General features: G+C 41.2%; 1 protein-coding gene across 4 annotated transcripts in view; it reads left to right on the top strand.

Annotated features, from left to right (window-relative positions):
- The window catches only part of sec31a (SEC31 homolog A, COPII coat complex component), an 81,905-nt gene that overhangs the window by 40,559 nt on the left and 21,648 nt on the right, over nt 1-19,698 (top strand). For all 4 annotated transcript variants that reach the window (XM_059988866.1, XM_059988867.1, XM_059988865.1 and 1 more), the window contains 7 exons: nt 416-490; nt 1,224-1,320; nt 2,816-2,994; nt 3,086-3,212; nt 5,036-5,181; nt 9,395-9,568; nt 9,810-9,992. In XM_059988866.1, coding sequence (XP_059844849.1) covers nt 416-490; nt 1,224-1,320; nt 2,816-2,994; nt 3,086-3,212; nt 5,036-5,181; nt 9,395-9,568; nt 9,810-9,992 — 981 coding nt within the window. The remainder of the gene's footprint in view (nt 1-415; nt 491-1,223; nt 1,321-2,815; nt 2,995-3,085; nt 3,213-5,035; nt 5,182-9,394; nt 9,569-9,809; nt 9,993-19,698) is intronic.

Consider the following 19,698-nt stretch of genomic DNA (forward strand, 5'->3'; position numbering starts at 1 on the left):
ACTCCGGTTAGGGTTTGAGTGTTTGTCACATCAACCATCAATGGTCCTTCCAAGATGAATACCAGTCCAGTTCTGGGTTAAGTAATAGTTTTCCATTGACCTACATCCCCTAGGGATGGAGCTGAGCTTGGAGGGGAAAGACAATGCCCCATCATATTGAGGACCGCTAATGCATTATAATATGCTAATGTTTTTAAGTAAATCTTTAGAATCATTACAGTTGATGATCTGAACGAATGTCAGTATCTCAGTGGTTTGAGTTTCATGCTTTACTGACAGACTCTGGTATTATGATCTGTATCACTTGTGGAATAATCTTCTTAGCCCATTTTGATCCCAGATGTTGTTATATCTAGCTTGGCTTGTGCTTCCTACTCTTCCTTCTGATGTTGTCATCTAACCCTTCCTCTTTAAGGCTCCCAGGGACTCTGAGCAGACAGCAGAGAATGCTGAAGACAGCCCTGCTTTAGAAGATCAGTGCCTGGGAGAGGTATCACATTAATCCTTATTGTCATTTGTCAATCTGAATATGATAATATTGTCTGCTGGTTGTACTAGTATTTAGAAACGTCAGCTTGGTATTGGAAATGTGAAGTATTGACCTAAGATCTGAATATGTTTTCTTAATATTTTGTTGTCAAATGGGATTTCCCTCCTTCCACGAAGATGCTGACACTTTGATGGGCTACTTTGTCCTCCAGTACCTCGAGTAAATGACACTTGCATCATGTCGTGGCGAGGGGCCGTTTAGGGCAAGTGTATCTTTTCCTGCTGCTGTATATGTTTCCAGGAAGCAGGATACTGTAGACTTGCTTGACGTGATCCAGTTTGGGAACCATGGCTGATTTTTCCTGTTACTAACTGAGGCCAGTTTTGCTGTTACTCAGCTGACTCAGTTAAACCTTTGAACCCTTAATGGAACTAAACTGTAAATTGAGGGAAGTTCCGATGATTCCAACACTCACTGCCTGACCGTTGGGGAAAAGGATAATCTGCCTGGGCTGTAAATTTAGGTCTGCACATTATTATTTGGAGTTGGGTTGTGTTTGACAACCTTGTATTCTGATTGCAGTGTAACAGTTACCCATTTTCAGCTCAAGAGTTACAACTCTTGGCAGTCATGCCCTTCAAAACTTTAGAGAATGGAATAAGATGGGTTGTGTTTTAAATGTGAGTACCAATGATAACGCGCTTGTGAGTGTTTTCATAATTGATGCCCACAGGTGGAAAATGAGCATGAAGAGGATGAGGACTTGGATAAGGCAACATCTAAGAAGCAAGTTGAGAAAGAAACAAAATTCAGTATCTCTATTAGTGGAGGTAATTAGTTTGTACAAAGCTTGATTTGTGTTCAGATGAGTTGTAATGGCAGAGCAAACTTTCTCTCATTGAATAGAGTGAATAAGTCAGAACAAAAATTAATTGCATAATTAATGTTTTTGCTCAATAATTAACCCAGCAAACCGCATCCCTAAAATTGGTTGATATAATTGTTAGATTCTCCAAGAAAAGCCTGTAATTATTTCAGATTTATAGCATGCAAGGAGAAAGGTCATTTTGACTCATTGGGTCTGCATTAGTTCTTGCTAGAATGAATATTTGCCTCTGCTCTGTAAAATATTTTTCTTGGAATAATAAACAGATGATATCTTTTCCATAAATTATTCAGGCTTTAAATCCATACAATGAAATCCAGAGAATTCAACCCCCATCATTAATGATCATTAAATTAGTAAAGTTTCTTTTTAAGGGAAATCCACTCAGTCTGTGTACAAGCTGTATGAGTGACAAACTGCTTATCTGCAGATAAAATAGGTGCAATTTAATTGAACAAAATGCATGTGGTTTTGTTTTTTTCTCTATTCATTGCTAGTTGCTGGCTCTATGTGGATGCTCTTGACAGAGGTTATTTCCTGTTGCTTTGTTCCTAGAGTACCAATTCCTCAGAACATCAGTTTCTAAACTTTGTAATGTACCGATTTAATTGAGCCTTTCATTGCATTTAATTTTAAAAAATTTCTCCCATGCAGGCAATATAAGGTTAAATTCTGTGAACGCGACTATTTCCTTTAACCTTACACGCTCACTTAGTTACTAGGTGGCTTAGAGGACTTGTCTTGGGTCTCCCTTCCCTGAATGAACAGCTTGAGTTGGACTATCGGCAGGAGTTTTCCTGCAGCTTCAGCGCAGTCATCTTGTGAGGCTTTTGAGGACTTCTTGAAATCTGGGGGTGAGCTAGAAGGAAAAGTCAAGATGCTCTGACAGCCACAGAGGTGGCAGATTTCCAAGTTACTCCAAGCTTCCCTCATCAGTTATGTGCTGAGGAGCATCTGTCTTGGGTTTTGTGTCACGAGATTACCATTGTTTCGAAGCTTAATAGTGCAAGTGGTACGGATTCAAATCTGTGTAAATGTTGGTGTAGGAAAGGGAGGAGTGAATTTGCATATCAGGATTTTGGAATGTCACAGGTGCTGTGCACCAAATGGATTGCTTCTAAAACTCGGCACTTCACCATAAATCAATGTAGCTATTAATTAATGCAGATTATGAGCTTCACACAGTAATTGTCCACTGGTTTGCTTTTGACGGTAATGCTTGAAGGACCAGCATTGACCTGGTCACCAGCAGAAGTTGCCGTGAGAATCGTGCCTCAAGGTCTTTTATATCCTCTTGAACAGATAGATGGCCGAGCCCAGTGCCTCTTTTAAAGTACACCCGGAGTGGTCATTCAGTTTGATGTTAAACTGTACCAGTGCTTGGATTAAGGCATTTTGGTGAGAAGAATGTATTATGACCAACTCTTTCCATTCCTCAGATGTTGATGGGTTGATCACGCAGGCTTTGTTGATGGGAAACTTTGAAGGAGCCGTGGATCTTTGCTTGCACGATAACCGAATGGCAGACGCCATCATTTTAGCAATAGCCGGAGGACAGGAACTTCTGGCCAAGACACAGAAAAAATACTTCGCCAAGACAAATAGCAAGATCACCAGGGTGAGGTGGCTCTCTTTTTGACCACTGACATCATCTTTATTGTAATACGTATCGCAGAATTCTGTTCTTAAATTTTCGATATAAAACTTAGTTGATAGATGCTGTGGTGACACAGGATTGGGAAGAAATTCTGCAGTCATGTGATCTTCAAAACTGGAAAGAAGCTTTGGCTGCCTTGTTGACGTACGCTGGGCCTGATGAATTTGCTGCACTTTGTGGTGAGTAGAGTCACTTTGCCCTATGTTCTGACTGACTGTAAACAATTATAAAGTTCCATTCTTTGCAACTGGAATATTAATGTTTCCTGCTGCACAGATGCTGACTGACTTGCTGAGTACTTCCAGCATTTTCTGTTTTTATTTCAGAATTTCTGGTATCACTACTTCCGATGTCTGTGTGGATGACAGTAACTTGCAGAAGACAAATTGCCCCTGTGTAATTTAGCTTGTGGCAGCAACAAGGATAGCCAGCATTGCTTTTTGTAAGGGAAATCTGTGAGTTTATTGAGGAGGTCCTCCAGGAGGATCACAACCTTATCATGGTTTGGAGGCTTGCGTGCCTCAATAACCCAGAGAGTATGTTGGCTGGAGTCAGGGCTTTATGCTTTGTCTCTTGGTAGGGTCACCCATGCCAAACAGGTCAAAGGGTAGTAGACAGACTAAGAGTGGTTCACCAGACCTCCAGATTTGGGGGTTCATCTCAGGGCTAGCAACCCTGACTGGTCAAACAAAACCGTTACGGAAACAGCAATGAAGAATCCTTATACATCTGAGTGTGACGGCATTCCTGAATCTCCTCCCGGCTGACAGTAGTGAAAACCGAGAGGAAGCTATTGACACGATGAAGGAAGCCCTGAACACTGCCAGAGATGGAGGACCTTCATTGCTGCCCTAAACGCCATGCCACAATTTGCCAGAAGTATAGAGGAGATGGCTGAGGAGATCAAAGAGGGCTGGTCTGTACGCGTGATCTATGTAAGGCATTTGACTAGATTCCACGTGGTAGTTTGGTCTCAGAGCTTAAGGCACAGGTGAGGTGGCTAATTGGATCCAAGTTTGGATTAGTAATGGGTGGAGTGTCTGTGTCTAGTGGTGGCCCCTGCTGTTCCGATGTACGTTAATGACTTGGCTGTGGGTGTAGGAGGTACAGTAGGCAGTAGGCAAAGTAGGTACAGTAGGCAAAGAGTGATAGTTTGTGGATTGCAAGGGGCTTGTCTGAGGCAGGACACAGGTCAAATGGGGATATCCCCCAGACACTTTATGAATCTGCCGATCTGATCATGTACTCTAGATTCCAAGATGCTAGCTCCCTATTTGCGAGTCAGTTAGATGTGGCCACGCGGTGATGTCACTGCCTCACAACGGTAGTGACTCCGGTTCAATCCCTGTCTCGGGTCCTGTCGGCGTGTTCTCCCGGTGACACGGGTTTCAGTTTGCTCCTGCTTGCTAAAGACATGCAGGTTAGCTGGTTAATTGTGGGGGGGGGGGGCGCGGTGTATCTGTAGAGGATGACGAGAAGGTGAGAAAAATAAAAGAAGGGGATTAGTGTGGGATGAGTGTGTTTGGACTTGAAGGCCTCTTTCCAAGTTGTACCTCTATACAATTGGGAGAGGTCACTTCACTTGAGGTAAAATTTGCCTTTTGAGTTAAAAGTAAAAGTTCTTCAGCTGAGTGCAGTTAAAAGATATATTGTACAACTCTGTTAAGAACACCAACAGAGATTTGGATCAGCATGCCTCTTCTCACTAGCACTGCTCCTCGGACTGCAGACTTTAGTCATGATGTCAATACCTTGGTCTGTTGGAACTCTCTAAATCTCAGTACGCAATGAGTGTTGGTCGGCCACTCACTCGGGGAATGCACTGCTGAAGCTGAAGGGCGGGGGGTGCATTTGGAAAATGGCCTAGTCTGCCGGGGACCCGTGTGGTCACGCTTTTAGCCACGGATCTGGGAATGGCTCTCTCAGAAAGATATGCAAATTGAAAGTAAATTAAACAAAAAGCAGGTATTTTAAAAAAATGTTGTTGTTTGTTTCACCTAAGATTATTTGGGCGCACGTTTGGAAAGTGAAGGGGACAACAGCCTTCAAGCTCAAGCTTGCCTGTGCTACATCTGTGCCGGGAACGTGGAGAAGCTGGTTGCCTGCTGGGATAGAGCTCAGAATGGCAACTCTCCCCACGCTCTCCAGGTTAGTCTGACTGAAATTCCTTTGGGCAATGCAGTTCTGTTTTTAATTTTCCAAGAGGAGACGGTGATATTTTCTTTTTGTTTGTAATGTTTTGATGTACTTCATTGCAGTGGGGCTTCTTCCCTAGTGTGTTTTTAAAAAAAAAAATAAAAATAAAAAAATAAATCTCAGTACAAGTCCCAGATGGCACTACCTTTGACTTGCTAAGCTGAAAAATATCCTTCCAAACTGGTTTCACACATGGGTGCTCATCCTTATCAGTTCAGTTCAATGATCATTTATTTAAATGCCATGAAATTGCTGTAATTTTCAGCTCCATCTTCCCAGAAAAGATTTAGTTATAACATCTGGCTAAAGACAGACTGGATGACATAATATTAGCATCTAAGTTAAGCCTTAGTGCAAATCCAGACAGGAAGATTTCAACACCTTTTGTTGTCTCATATTCCAGTCCCACTCTTTAATCTTTTCCTCGGGAAGATTGTGGGGTTTCACTCCTCGCTTTTTCTTCTTTCTTTCTTTCTCAATCTTTTTATTATTAATAATAATATGAACAAAATACAGTTGATATATTAATAAAGGGATTACAAACAAATTCCCATTACACATGAAAAAATACATAAGCAATGGTTATTGCTTATAAGGAAGGACATTCTGGCAATTGAGGAAGTGCAGCGTAGATTCACTAGGTTGATTCCTGGGATGGCAGGGCTGTCTTACTTGGAGAGATTGGGCTTGTACACGCTGGAATTGAGGAGATTGAGAGGGGATCTGATTGAAACGTTTAAGATAATTAAAGGATTTGATAGGATTGAGGCAGGAAATATGTTCCAGATGTTGGGAGAGTCCAGTACCAGAGGGCATGGATTGAGAATAAGAGGTCAGTTATTTAAAACAGAGTTGAGGAAGAGCTTCTTCTCCCAGAGAGTTGTGGAGGTGTGGAATGCACTGCCTCGGAAGACGGTGGAGGCCAATTCTCTGGATGCTTTCAAGAAGGAGCTGGATAGATATCTGATGGATAGAGGAATCAAGGGATATGGGGACAAGGCAGGGACTGGGTATTGATAGTGAATGATCAGCCATGATCTCAGAATGGCGGTGCAGACTTGAGGGGCCGAATGGTCTACTTCTGCACCTATTGTCTATTGTTACAGTATAAATGCGTTTACCAAAACATGAACCATACAGTATATGCATGAACATGGTAAATCTAGATATTTCATAATATGATATAAAAAAAACAGAAAAAAGAAAAAAAAAGTTATGCAAAATTAACTAACCTACTAATCTAATAACTAATAAAGAAGAAAAAAGAAGCAAAAAAAGAAGGGAAAAACTAGAAAAAGAGAAAAAAAAGGGCTGTTTATAATATTTCTCAAGAATACATAATCATCAATGTCGTCAACTCCAATCCTCTCAACATAAATAGGATTAAAGCTGGAAAATCAAATGAACTTGGAACAGGGTCATATTACATCATATGAAAATATTGAATAAATGGTCTCCATATCTTTTCAAATTTAATAGGTATCGAATACACCACTTCTAATTTTTTCTAAATTTAAACATAACATAGTTTGAGAGAACCAATTAATTACAGTGGGAGGATTAATTTCCTTCCAATTCAACAATATAGATCTTCTAGCCATCAGAGTTAGAAATGCAATCATTCGGCAGGCGGAAGAAGATAAATGCAATGAGTCCATCATTGGTAAACCAAAAATTGCGGTAATAGGATGAGGTTGTAAATCGATATTCAATACCGCAGAGATAATATCAAAAGTATCTTTCCAATAGCGGACATGACCAAAACATCTGAGTTAAAGACGCGGTTTCAAATTGACATCTATCACAAATAGGATTTATATAAGAAGAAAAATGAGCTAATTTATCCTTGGACATATGGGCCCTATGTACGACCTTAAATTGTATTAACGAATGTTTGGCACATATCGAAGATGTATTAACTAATTGAAGAATTCTATCCCAATTCTCAATAGGAATAATGAGATTAAGCTCTCTTTCCCAATCATTTTTGGTCTTATAAAAGGGCTCTGAACGTATCTTCATAATTATATTATAAAGTTTTGATATAAGCCCTTTTTGAAAAGGGTTTAATTCAAACAAACTCTCCAAAATATCTGAAGGCACAAAATTTGGAAACGTAGGAAGTACAGTACTTAAAAAATGCCTAATCTGTAAATATCTAAAAAAATGAAATCTAGGCAAATTATATTTATTAGATAATTGCTCAAAAGACATAAAACAATTGTCCAAAAATAAATCAGAAAATCTTAGTAATCCCTTAGTTTTCCAAGCCGAATAAGCTTGATCTACAATGGAAGGGTGGAAAAAGCAATTAGATACAATAGGAATATTTAAAACAAATTGAGTCAACCCGAAAAATTTCCAAAATTGAAACCATATACGTAAAGTATGTTTAACTATCGGGTTGTCGATTTGTTTCGGCAATTTAGAAAGAGCGAAAGGGAGAGAAGTCCCTAAAATAGAACCCAGAGCATAACCTGGTACCGATTTAATTTCTAAACTCACCCAATGAGGGCCAAAAGATCCACCCCAGTCTTTCAACCAACATAACAAATATCTAATATTAACTGCCCAATAATAAAATCTGAAATTAGGTAATGCTAACCCACCTTCCTTCTTTGTCTTCTGTAAATATATTTTACCTAACCTGGGATTTTTATTCAGCCATATATATGAGGAAATTTTTGAATCAACATTAGTAAAAAAAAAAGATTTCGGAATAAAAATTGGTACCGCTTGAAAAATATATAAAAACAGGTAAAATAACCATCTTAATAGCATTAATCCTGCCTATTAGAGATAAAGATAATGGTGACCACTTAGTAAACAAGCCTTTAATCTGATCAATTAAGGGTAAAAAATTAAACCTAAATAAATCATTATGGTTTTTTGTGATTTTAATCCCTAAGTAAATAAAAGAGTCATTAACTAATTTAAAAGGTAAATTTCCATATATTGGGACCTGTCTATTCAAAGGAAACCATTCACTCTTATTAAGATTTAACTTATACCCAGAAAACTCACTAAATTGAGCCAACAATGATAGAACTGCTGGAATACTCCTCGCTTTTTCTAACAGCAAGGCAGCTAGAATTGAAAGCTCGAGTCACTCCGTCACTGCACGGCACTGTGCATTGGCCTTTTGCAGTGTTGAAAACAGCTCTGTGTTAAGTATTTACACAATATCTGATCAGGTAACTCTCCAACATCTCTGATTACTTACTCTTAGCTCTGATCTTGTGATAGAATGTAATAATAATATTTTGCACTTAGCAAGAAACCTCCAAAGGTTGAGGTGTGAGTGACAAATTCATGTGTTGGTGTTGGTCTGGTTCAGAGAGTAAAGGTAATTGGTTTGCTGGGAGAATTCACTTCTCTTTCAATTATGCCATGACTTATTTAAAATTCCCCCAAGCTGCTAGGTAATGGGAGACTTTTTTAAAAAAATAGACTTTCTGAAAGACAACACCCTTCACACTGCAACGTAACGTTTGCGATTGAGCAAGATGTTAGTAGCTCTCTTCTGTTGATTCATTTTGGATTGGGCTTCAATATTAAGAAAGCGTTTGTTGGAATGTTAAACGGTTTACAGAGTTGACTACTAGTGTGTTAATTCCAAGTATGGAGGGTCTCTTAAAAAGTTTCTGTATTTGAAAAACTGAATTATGCTAAGTCATAGAAGAATGTATTTTCCTATTCAAATGGAAAAGGTTGGTGTGGACATAACGTGGCTATGATCTCGCCAGTCTTAATGTGGACTTTTCTGCTTACATGGAGGGGTTGATGCCAATGGTCTGGGCTACTCTTCACCACTGTTGTGTGGATAAGAAGCACTCTTGAGACTGAGAGCCTGCACATGGAATGGGAGCTAAGTTTCTTGGACTGGCTGCCTCAGCAGGTCATAGTTGCGTTGTATATTGGCCGGATCACCTCAGCAGTTAATAACACTGCAGGGTTAACATTATGAAAGGGTGCAGCCCTGTGCATCAGGAACTCTGCAAGGGCATGTAGTAAAAATGGTCAAGCTTTCCTATACTATACCCTATTTAATTTCGACATGATGCCTTACCCAGTGCATCATTCCAACCGATGATCTAACAAGAGGAGGGTTCTCCATTGCCAGGATCTTGATGTTGTGCATTTTTATTTTGTTCTGTGTTTTCAGGATCTCATTGAGAAAGTAGTGATTTTGCGTAAAGCCATCGAACTTACCCAAGGAGCACAGAGTAACGGAGTAGGGGCCGTCCTAGCGGAGAAGATGAGTCAGTATGCTAGTCTGCTGGCAGCCCAGGGGAGTTTGGCCGCTGCTTTATCTTACCTGCCTACTGACGCAAATCAGGCAAGTCGACGTGTTACTACATTCGTAGACTTTGGTCTGCTGCTCAATATAGAATAATTTTGCTACCAGAAGTACAATGAATAATCTTTTATTTTTATTGATCGTCTATTAGATTATTGCTGTGAAGCCTTTGTTTACTGTTTTCAAGTAACAAGCTTGCTAGCACGAAAAGAAAACACCGCTACCTTTAGGTGGTCTGTGTAGTTCTGATAACGTGAGTCTTTCTCTCTTTTTTTTAAAGATGACAATCCTACATTTACGTGACAGACTGTTCCGTGCCCAGGGTGAACAAGTAGCAGGGCAGGAATCGGCTCCGTCCTCTTATGCGAAGCATCAAGGGCCGAGAGTCAGGGCCGGTTCCGGTCACTCACTCAGCCAGGGACAGCCGCAACCTTCAGCCCTCACCCAACAGTACTACCCACAGGTAAGGGTCTCTTTCACCCGAGGCTAGGGCAACCTATATAGAACTTTTTATGTTCTCTGAGATGTAAGTGAAATGGAAAAATGTCTGTCTTCTGTTGGTGGAAATTCCTTGTGAGAATCAGGCGTGTGCTCATTCAAGGTGATATTTGAATAAGGTGAAGTGTCATATCCAGTTACACTGAAAGAGCCAAGCTTAATGTCTGGGCTCTGCCAGCCCCAGTTATGTGATATTATAAATCCAGGTCCCAATCTGTTCGTTTGCTAATGCCCCTGTTTAAGTCACTTCTGTCTGTAGTTGTCTGATATTCCCAGTTTTCACAGAAGAATACATTTACAAAACTGGAAGGACATGGGCGCTGTTGGATAAGAGAGTTAGCATGCATTAAGACCTGGTCAAAATGGGACTAATAGTACGCTTCTTAAAGTAATAATGCGAACAGGCGGCTTTGGACTGCAATCTCAAAGCTGCCTTTGGATTTAAAAATATTGCCTGAAGACTGGAAGGTTACTTTGAGCTGGTGAATGGTTTTATTATTGTCACATGGACTGTGGTAAAGTGGGGAAAAACTTTGTTTTGCACGCCGTCCATATTATATCACCATAACTTACATCGAGGTAGGACAAGGGGAAAGGCAGAATGCAGAATAAAGTGTTACAAGGAAAGTGCAGTGTAGGCAGGCAATGAGATGCAAGGCCACGACGAGGTAGACTGTGTGGTCAAGAGCTCACCTTATCAACCAGTCATCTTATAACAATGGGACCTTAGATGAGTGAGGTCTTTCATTACATTGGTTGCTTTACCAAGCAACAAGAAATGTAGATAGACTGCACAGAACAGGGGCTGTTTTTTCAGCTTTGTTCAAAAAAAAATAGAAATGGTGATCAGATCAACAAAGTGAATGTGAGTGTTTAAGTTCTGGAGGACGTAATACAAAGTAGGAGGATCATTCATATTGGAAGATGTGGATTAATTAAAGATAGATTGATTTGTTTTGAGAAAATTGTGGCTTGATAGGGGGGAAAAAACAGTGACTGCTGCTTGTATGAAGTTTGAAGAGAATTTGTCACAAGAGCCTTAAACTTGTTTTTTTTTAATATGCTGGATAGGCAGATGAAATTCAACAGAAACATGTTGAAAAGGAGAATAAAAATTTTATATGACATTGTTAAACCCGAAGAGCCAGAGAGAAATGAAGGATAAGTATGAACGTATTTAAACATGGGCCCCTGACTTTACAATGGTAGTCCTAACCCTCAGTGAACCGTCTATTCAACCACAGAATATTGTGCGCATTTGTGTTCCCTAGTTTAGAAAAGATGTCAGGCCCATGGAAAGGATGCAAAGGAAAATTACTGAAGTAATGCAATGACAACTTGTATAGAGTTTTTAAACAATCCCAAATGACAGAAAAGTAGGCAGTCAAAAAGGATTCTGATATGTTCCTCTGTTATAAAAATGTTGATCTTGTGTAACTAAGTAATAAATAATGTTATTAATAGGGGTAGTCCACATTGACATCACTTTCTCTTTAAGTTTTTACATATTTTCTACAGTAATATTTATTAATAACCTGCTGGAGTGAAAGTTTCATAGAATATGAGTGTGAAGACAAATAAACTCAGTGAAAGGAGATTGTAAGTTGCTGTTCTTTAGATGGAAGGTCACAGAAAGCGCCTGCTGAAGTCAGTGAAGCTTATTCTCAGCAATAGTTTGTTCTTAAAGAAAGAAACCAAGCTTGTATTACATTGAAACGGTCTGTTTCATCAGTGCATTGTGGATTACTGATCACATCAAAAGGGTAAATGTTAGAAGGCCACATTGTACTGACGTTAGTATGGGTTCCACTTGCAACTACCAGCATTCAGCCATTGAAGCTGAAGCAAGACACTGACTTTGGAGCATAGAGCTGACTACTGGCCTTCCAGGATTGAGCCAGCCTGTTTGCTCTGCTGTAAGGACACCAGCCCCGGGGCCTGGTCTCACTGAGATCTCCAGGCATTGCCATGGGGTTCAGTTTCACTGGGGGCTTGAGGTAGAAAGCAAAAGGAGGACAATAACTTGCTTCTTTATCTTTAAAGTTTTAATCCATGTGCTTTTTATATTTTAAATGCTTTATATCTTTGTGTTAATTCTGATTTTTATGTATCTGAATGCTGGAGTTGTTTATTAAAGCCAATAACAATTACAACAGTCACACCATTAAGTGGGCAGTTTTGGGGAAGAACCTCTTCTCTGCCACCAGGAGCCTTTTGCTATTCAGACCAGTTGAGACCCTGTACAGTTGAGTGAGTCAGATGGCTAGGACTATCCAGCCCAGAACAATTTTCATGAAGGATCTGAGGAAGGTTGCTAACCTCCTTTTTTCTCTTGAAAATGCTGCTTGCATCATTTTCAACATCATCTCAAAATTCTAAAGATTTTTCTTTTTGCCCTCAGTTACTCGTGCCATTTGGTTTTGGAGGTGGAAGCATGATCAGGCAGGCGTCAAGGAAACCAATTTGTAGGCTCCTGCCCGGTAGTTAGAGAGGGGCCTGGAGGTGGGCATGACCTCTGCCCTCCCCTTTCTCAAACCTTCAGCAACCCAAGTGCAATGTTGATGTGCTTTCCCTAAAGCCCCTATTTCATGAGATGCTCAGTCATACAGTGATTGCTTCATTTTGTGCAGAAGTTTATCCCACACTGGATTTGTGCAAAAAGGTTGACGCACTTTAATTAAATCAAATTTAGATGCAGAACAGGCAGAGCGGCTACCCGAGAGGATTGTGAAATTACTGTTGCCTTGAGGGTGATGATTTATTCTCCCATATGAAAACTGGTTATTATTTGAAGTATTTTTATTTCTATTTTTGACGCAGATCTTGCTGCAATCTGCTGCAGGGTCTTTTGTCTTCGCAAGGAACTCGGCATCCTTATTCATCATCTGATTATTTCAACAACCAAGCTCTGATTCTTACTGAACGCCTCGAGCGATTGTAAGATGTTTTACTAGTTGGATTCGTCTTGCTAACTTGCACCTTAACAGCTGGAGCTCAGCAGAGCATGTGCGTCTCCAGCTGCTTTCACTCTTTCCTGAGCATGCCTCAACGTTGCCGTTAGTGGTGCCGGGAATAGATTGATTACTAACTTCCAAAAGAGAAGGGGATAAATAATTGAAGGGGGACATTCTGCCATGCTGTAGTGAAAGGAAAGCGGATTGAAACTAATTGGGCCGCTCTTTTTTAAGAGCTGGAACAAAGAGCCAAGTAGTCTTTTCATCTCATGTTTAGTTCAATCATTTATCTAATAATCATTAGATAAATATATAGAGTGTATAGATAAATGTATATATAGCAGATCAACTACGTATAGAGAGAAAAGATAAACGGCAGATGCTTGAAACGCTTGGCGAGTTAGCCGTATTTATGGAAAGAGGAACTAAACATTTCATTCTGATGACTAAGTTTCTCTTTGCAAAGATTCTGCTTGACCTGAATTTTCTGTTTTTATTGCGTGTTGAAGACGTAATTCAACCTAGGAATATAATTTGAAATGGATTCCCCCCCACCCCCGCAGTAGTAATAAGGTTAGTTAGTTAGTATCTACCAGCAGCTCGGTTGTAGGGAGACTTATGGGGCAACAGGAATGAACCTTTGACACAGTGCATAACAGCATCTTACAAAGAGACATGGAAATGTTTGATAAATGGGACAAGAATTGTCAAGCAAGTCAGCAAGTTGAAAAGCTGTAGCAAATTGTCCTGAAGAAGAGTTTCAGCCTCAAACATCAACCGTTCACTCTTTTCCATAGATGCTGCCTGACCTGCTGAGTTCCTCCAGCATTTTGTGTGTGTTGCACTAGTAAATGTTGGCTTGGATTTTCCTGTAGAATGATACTATTGTGAGCATGGCATAAAATTCTGGCGTAATAAATTCAGTTAGAGAGTTGTTATATAGCATCTGTGAGAATTTGGAATCAGAATCAGACTGAGGCGATGACAGGAAATGGGTTGATTTGTGCTGACATACTGTGCAAAGACATAAATGGCAAAAAAAAGTAGTGTAAGTGACATTTGTCAACAGGAAAATGGTTCACTGTAAGCAACACACACCAATGCTGGAGGAACTCAGCAGGCCAGGCAGCGTCTTTGGAAATGAATAAACTGTCAACGTTTTGGGTCAAGGCCCTTCTTCAGGACTGGAAAGGAAGGGGAAAGAGGTCAGAATAAAAAGGTAGGGGGAGGGGAAGGAGGCTAGCTGGAAGGTGATAGGTGAAGCCAGGCAGGTGGGAAAGGTCAAGGGCAGAAGAGGGAATCTGATAGGAGAGGAGAGTGGATCATAGGAGAAAGGGAAGGAGGATGGGACCTAAGGGGAAGTAATAGACAGGTGAGATGAATTATTACTCCCTGTTACTTCCCCCTCGATCCCTTCCTCCCTCCCTTTCTCCTATGGTCCACTCTCCTTTCCTGTCAGATCCCTCCTTCTCCAGCCCTTGACCTTCACCTATCCCAGTCCTGCTATCCACCTTCCTCTGCCTTTTTATTCTGACATCTTCCCCCTTCCTTCTCAGTCCTGAAGAAGGGTCTCGGGCCGATATGTCGACTATTTATTCATTGCCATAGATGCTGCCTGACCTGCTGAGCTCCTCCAGCATTTTGTGTGTGTTACTTTGGAATTCCAGCATCTGCAGAGTTTCTTGTGTAAGTGGTCCACCTGGTCTGTACAGATGTGAGTGAATAGACATGGGGACTTCCTCGGGCTGCACTTCTGTTTGTGAAGCAATAAGGCCATTTCTCTCTCCCCCAGGGAAAATGCTGTCGTTTTGTTTTTCTATCATTGCCTTGATTCTTCAATATTGTTGATAACTTTGTTTTTTTTTTAAATCCCTTGTTTTTGGTGCTGTAATGAGAGCCTCAGGGGTGCTGACTGAGTCAGATAGGTATGTAGATTGGCAGCTGGACCATCCATTGTGATCGCAGTGAAACACACTGTATAATCCCCCGTTTCGTTTTCCTTCCTGATTCCTCGTTGTTCCCCTCTGTGCCTTTGTGGCACATTGGGCAGCAACTTTGACGTTCCCTTAGCGTTTATCTATTTTTTACGAGGCTGAGTTGCTAGCTTGACACTGACACGGAAGGGAAGTGTGCGAGGGGCCAGTAGATTCGAACCCGGGACCATTCACTTCGAAGTCCGCTGTGCAACTGATTTGTTCTCATTAAATGAAGAGCTGGATGATTGTGAATCAAAGTTAACAGATCAAAATTATTTACACAACTCCAGTATTTTCAATATTTTTACTAGATAGTTTTTGCCTTCACAAGATTATAAACAAAATACATTCCTCTTAACACATACAATGCTGGAGGAACTCAGCAGGCCAGGCAGCATTGAGTACAGTCGATGTTTCGGGCCGAGACCCTTCAGCAGGGCTCAGCCCAAAACATCAACCATTTACTCTTTTCCATAGATGCTGCCTGGCTTGCTGAGTTTCTCCAGCATTTTGCGTGTGTTACTTGGAACTCCAGCATCTGCAGATTTTCTCTTATTTTACATTTCTTTTTAAGATTCTTTTCCAGTCATGTGTTCTGCTCATCTGAGTTTGTTGTTTGATATCCTTCACTTTCAAAGCATCATATTCTGGAAGGTACAAGTATCTGGTCCTGGTCCAGGTTTCCCTTTTCAATCTCAGAGCTACCCGAGATTCACAGTCAATCATTATCTGAAGCCCTTCTTATTTTGTGATGAGTTTGTATGTAATTGCCAATATTTCTTTTATTTCCCATCTTGGTGCGTTACCAGCACACGCATAGATCACCTGTTTGAATAACACCATTTGTGGACTGTTAGCAAATCTTTTTAGGAGTTGATTATGATGAAGCACTGTGTTTCAATATATTCAGATTTGAGAGTATTGAATCAAGAATAACTACTGTATAGTTCAAAGAACATTTATTATCAAAGTATGTAAACATTATACAACCTTGAGATTCGTCTCCTCACACACAGCCACAGAACAAGAAACTCAAAAGAATCCATTAAAAAACAGCAAACACCCAATGTGCATGGAGGGGGGAAAACACAAATGGTGCAAGCAGTAAAAGTAAGCAGGTAGTATTGAGAATGAAGGTGAGTCCTCAGACATGAAGCCTGGCGCAGGCCCACAGCCTCAGCCTGAGCTTGTCACAGAGCGGAGTCAATGTGGCGTAGATGCATAGTGTATAATGTTCATTTCCACCAACTGAGCAGCAATATTTCGTAGCAACAATAGTGAATACCCTGTATTTGGGAGTGACTACTGGAGATTTGAGAACATGGGGCTGTTTATGTGGAACGTTAATGACGTCTCATCATGTCCTCCAGATTTATTTATTTCAGACTCTGTCAGTTCTATCTCTGTTTTGTTTTCCTCGCTGTGAACTTGACTCCCCTTTTTGTGCAACTACAGTGGTTTCCTCACAGCTGCAAGACCCCAGCCCAGCGGTTCTTTCTGACAATTGCATAATAGTAGGACTTGCTGATCTTTTAAACCTTCACCATCAAAACAATGTGATGACAGTATCCATGTTTCCATAAATTTGGCATCCTTCTTGATGGTAAAATATTCAGATGTCAGACCTTGTAGTGAAAAGTTACAATTTTCTATAGGGCTAAGTATCTTCAGAAGTTTTATGTAAAAAGACACAAGTGACTCAGTCTGAAACTTTTTTCCCTAGATGCTGCCTGGCCCACTGAGTTCCTCCAGCATCTTGTGTGTGTTGCTCTGGATTATTCCATCTGGGTCAGTCTTTTTCTGGATTATTAGATTCACCCAGGAACTCAAAGGATTTGCAGATTTTCCTTTCCTGGCCAGTTTTTCCTACTTCGCTTTTTGCTCCCCTGCCCCCTGGCCAGAGCTTTCCTTGGCGATGGGTCACAATTCCTGATTGGATGTATCACCAGTTGGGTTGTTAACCTGAGGCAGAACATTCAGATAATGACCCATGTGTGCTAAGGTCCTGTTGTTCTGGCTGTGTAAACTCCGACAGGATTAACGAGCGGGTCTGATTGAAGAATACAGCTCGTTTTGCTGCATTTGTCTCATGGGTAAAGGGTCATTTATATGCATTGCTGGTAACACACTACTAAGATGTTTCTAGAATTGTGTTTACACTTTCATTTTATCTAAGGGAAATTTACCTCTTTCCCCAGTGATTGCATGTTCCATAAGACCTTAAAATATAGGAGCAGAATAAGGCTATTTGGCCCATCGAATCTGCTCTGCCATTTCATCAAGGCTGATCCATTTTCCCTCTCAGGTCCAATCTCCTTCCTTCTCCCATATCCTTTCATGTCCTGACTAATCAAGGATCCATCAAACTCCGACTTAAATATACCCAATAACTTGGCCTCCACAGCTGCCTGTGGCAAAGAATTCCACATTCACCATGCTCTGGCTAAAGGAAATCCTCCTCATATCCGGTCTAAAAGGACACCCCTGTATTCTGACGCTGTGTCCTCTGGTCTTAGACTCCCTCACTGTAGGAAACATCCACTCTATTGAGGCCTTTCACCATTTGATAGGTTTAAATGAGGTCCAAAGCCATCAAGCACTCTTCATAATGATAAACTGTTCAATCCTGGAATTATTTTTGTGAACCTCCTTTGAATCCTCTCCAGTTTCAGCACATCCTTTCTAAGATAAGGGCACAAAACTGCTCGCAATTCTCCACGTGAGGCCTCACTAGTGTTTTATAAAGTCTCAACATTACAACCTTGCTTTCATATTCTAGTCCTCTTGAAATAAATGCTAATATCACATTTGCTTTTCTCGCCACAGACTCAACCTGCGAATTAACCTTCAGTGAATCCTGCGCAAGGGCTCCCAAGTCCCTTTCTACCTCAGTTTTTTGTGTTTTCTCTCCATTTAGAAAACAGTCAACCCTTTCATTTCATCTACCGAAGTGCATGACTGTATGCTTCCTGGCACTGTGTTCAGTCTGCCACCTCTTTGCCCAGACATCCCCATCTGTGATGATTGAATTTGTTTCTTAATTTTTACATTTTTCTGCAGCCACAGGTCCTCCTTAGTCCATTTCCTGGCTTTATTTCCGTCCGCGATGCTTGGCAACACACCAATCTGAAACTGGTGGAATCATTTAGCAGATTCGAGCACTATCGTGTTTAAAAGAGAGAAAGAGATGCTCCCCCTGCTTGATTCAAAGGTGCAGCCACAGTGTTCCAAGTTTCCCAGTATATGCTGACTGGACTAGAAGCATGTTTCCAGCAGGTTTACTGGGCCTGCAACCTTTTTTACTGCTCTTTCTAAATATCCTGCCGAGGTGGGGAAAACCAGAATAGCCTTTCTACTATATCCTTTCTCCTGATACCGTTTGGGGACAAGCTAAACCTGTGGGAAAAGGCATTCGCATCTACAGCCGCAAGATGGGAGTGTCGATCCTGAAAGTACTGTGGAATGACGGTATGCTTCCGTAACTTGGTCCCCTTTGGAACTTGAGCTGAGTTTCGGGAGCAAAGTTCAAAACCTGTATGGTGCTCTTATCACAGGCTGAGTAGTTGTAACAGAGGGTGAACTTCTGTGGTCAACTTTAAAAAAGCTCTGATTGATCACTTCCACAGCCACATAGTAGTGCCTTCGCTTTGAGATGAGAAGCAATTGGTATTATGTGTTGAATTGGTTCCGTCTCCTTGGCTGCTGGATGGTGCTTATTCAAAATACAGTATGTTTATATTGCATTACTGCTTTGATCTCTGCACACAGCTGAAGTGTCTGACAGGAGAAGTCTGCACCCTGTTGAAATAAAGTAAAACTTGTTTTTGTAGGCTACTGTTCGCCAGAGTCTGGGAAGCCTTGCGAAATGGCTGTAATTCCTGTCCGGCCCTTGCCGGCAAACCCTGAGAGGTTGTTTAGCCTGAGAGCAGGGAGGTCAGTCGAATCCAATCCTGTCCTCAGCTCTGGCAGATGTTGTCTGGACTAGAGACGTGGGAAGTTTGCTTTACTGTAAGCTCAGCACTGCCCTGCTGATCAACCAACCGGGCACCAGCCAGGTGTTGAATCTGGTGCAGCAATTCCCCCTTCTCCGATCGTCTCACGTCTCTGTTGACAGAATACTCGGATGATGCCCATACATTCCTTATCCAGGATTAGATGGTGCCCCGTTTTCTCATGGGCACGGTGAACAGTAATACATCTTGTTTAACTCGTAAGTCTCAAACCTTGGGAAGAGTCCACTGAATTTCTACACTGGCAGCTTGGTGTTGGCGGGATTTAGGCTTCCTTCATCGTGCCAGTAGCTACTCCTCGGTTTTCACTACTGTCAGCCGGGTGGAGACTCAGGAATACCGTCACACTCAGATGCACCATAGTACCATAGAACACTATAGCACAGTACAGGCCCTTCAGCCCTCCATGTTGTGCCGATCCATATAATCCTTAAAAAAAAGTACTAAACCCACACTACCCCATAACCCTCTGTTTTTCTTTCATCCACGTGCCTGTCCAAGAGGAGGATTCTGTAGAAGGATTCTTCATTGCTGTTTCCATAACAGTTTTGTTTTACTGGTCAGGGTTGTTGGCCCTGAGCTGAACCCCTGGAGGACTAATTGTCCATTTTTAATCCGACCTCTACCCTTTGACCTGTTTGGCATGGGTGACTCTACCATAAAGCCCTGACTCCAGCCAACTGAGATCTCCGGGTCATTGAGGCAGGCAAGCCTCTAACCTGTACGGCAAA

This window comes from Hypanus sabinus, chromosome 14 (assembly GCF_030144855.1).
Source record: "Hypanus sabinus isolate sHypSab1 chromosome 14, sHypSab1.hap1, whole genome shotgun sequence".
In the NCBI taxonomy this organism is placed as follows: Eukaryota; Metazoa; Chordata; class Chondrichthyes; order Myliobatiformes; family Dasyatidae; genus Hypanus; species Hypanus sabinus.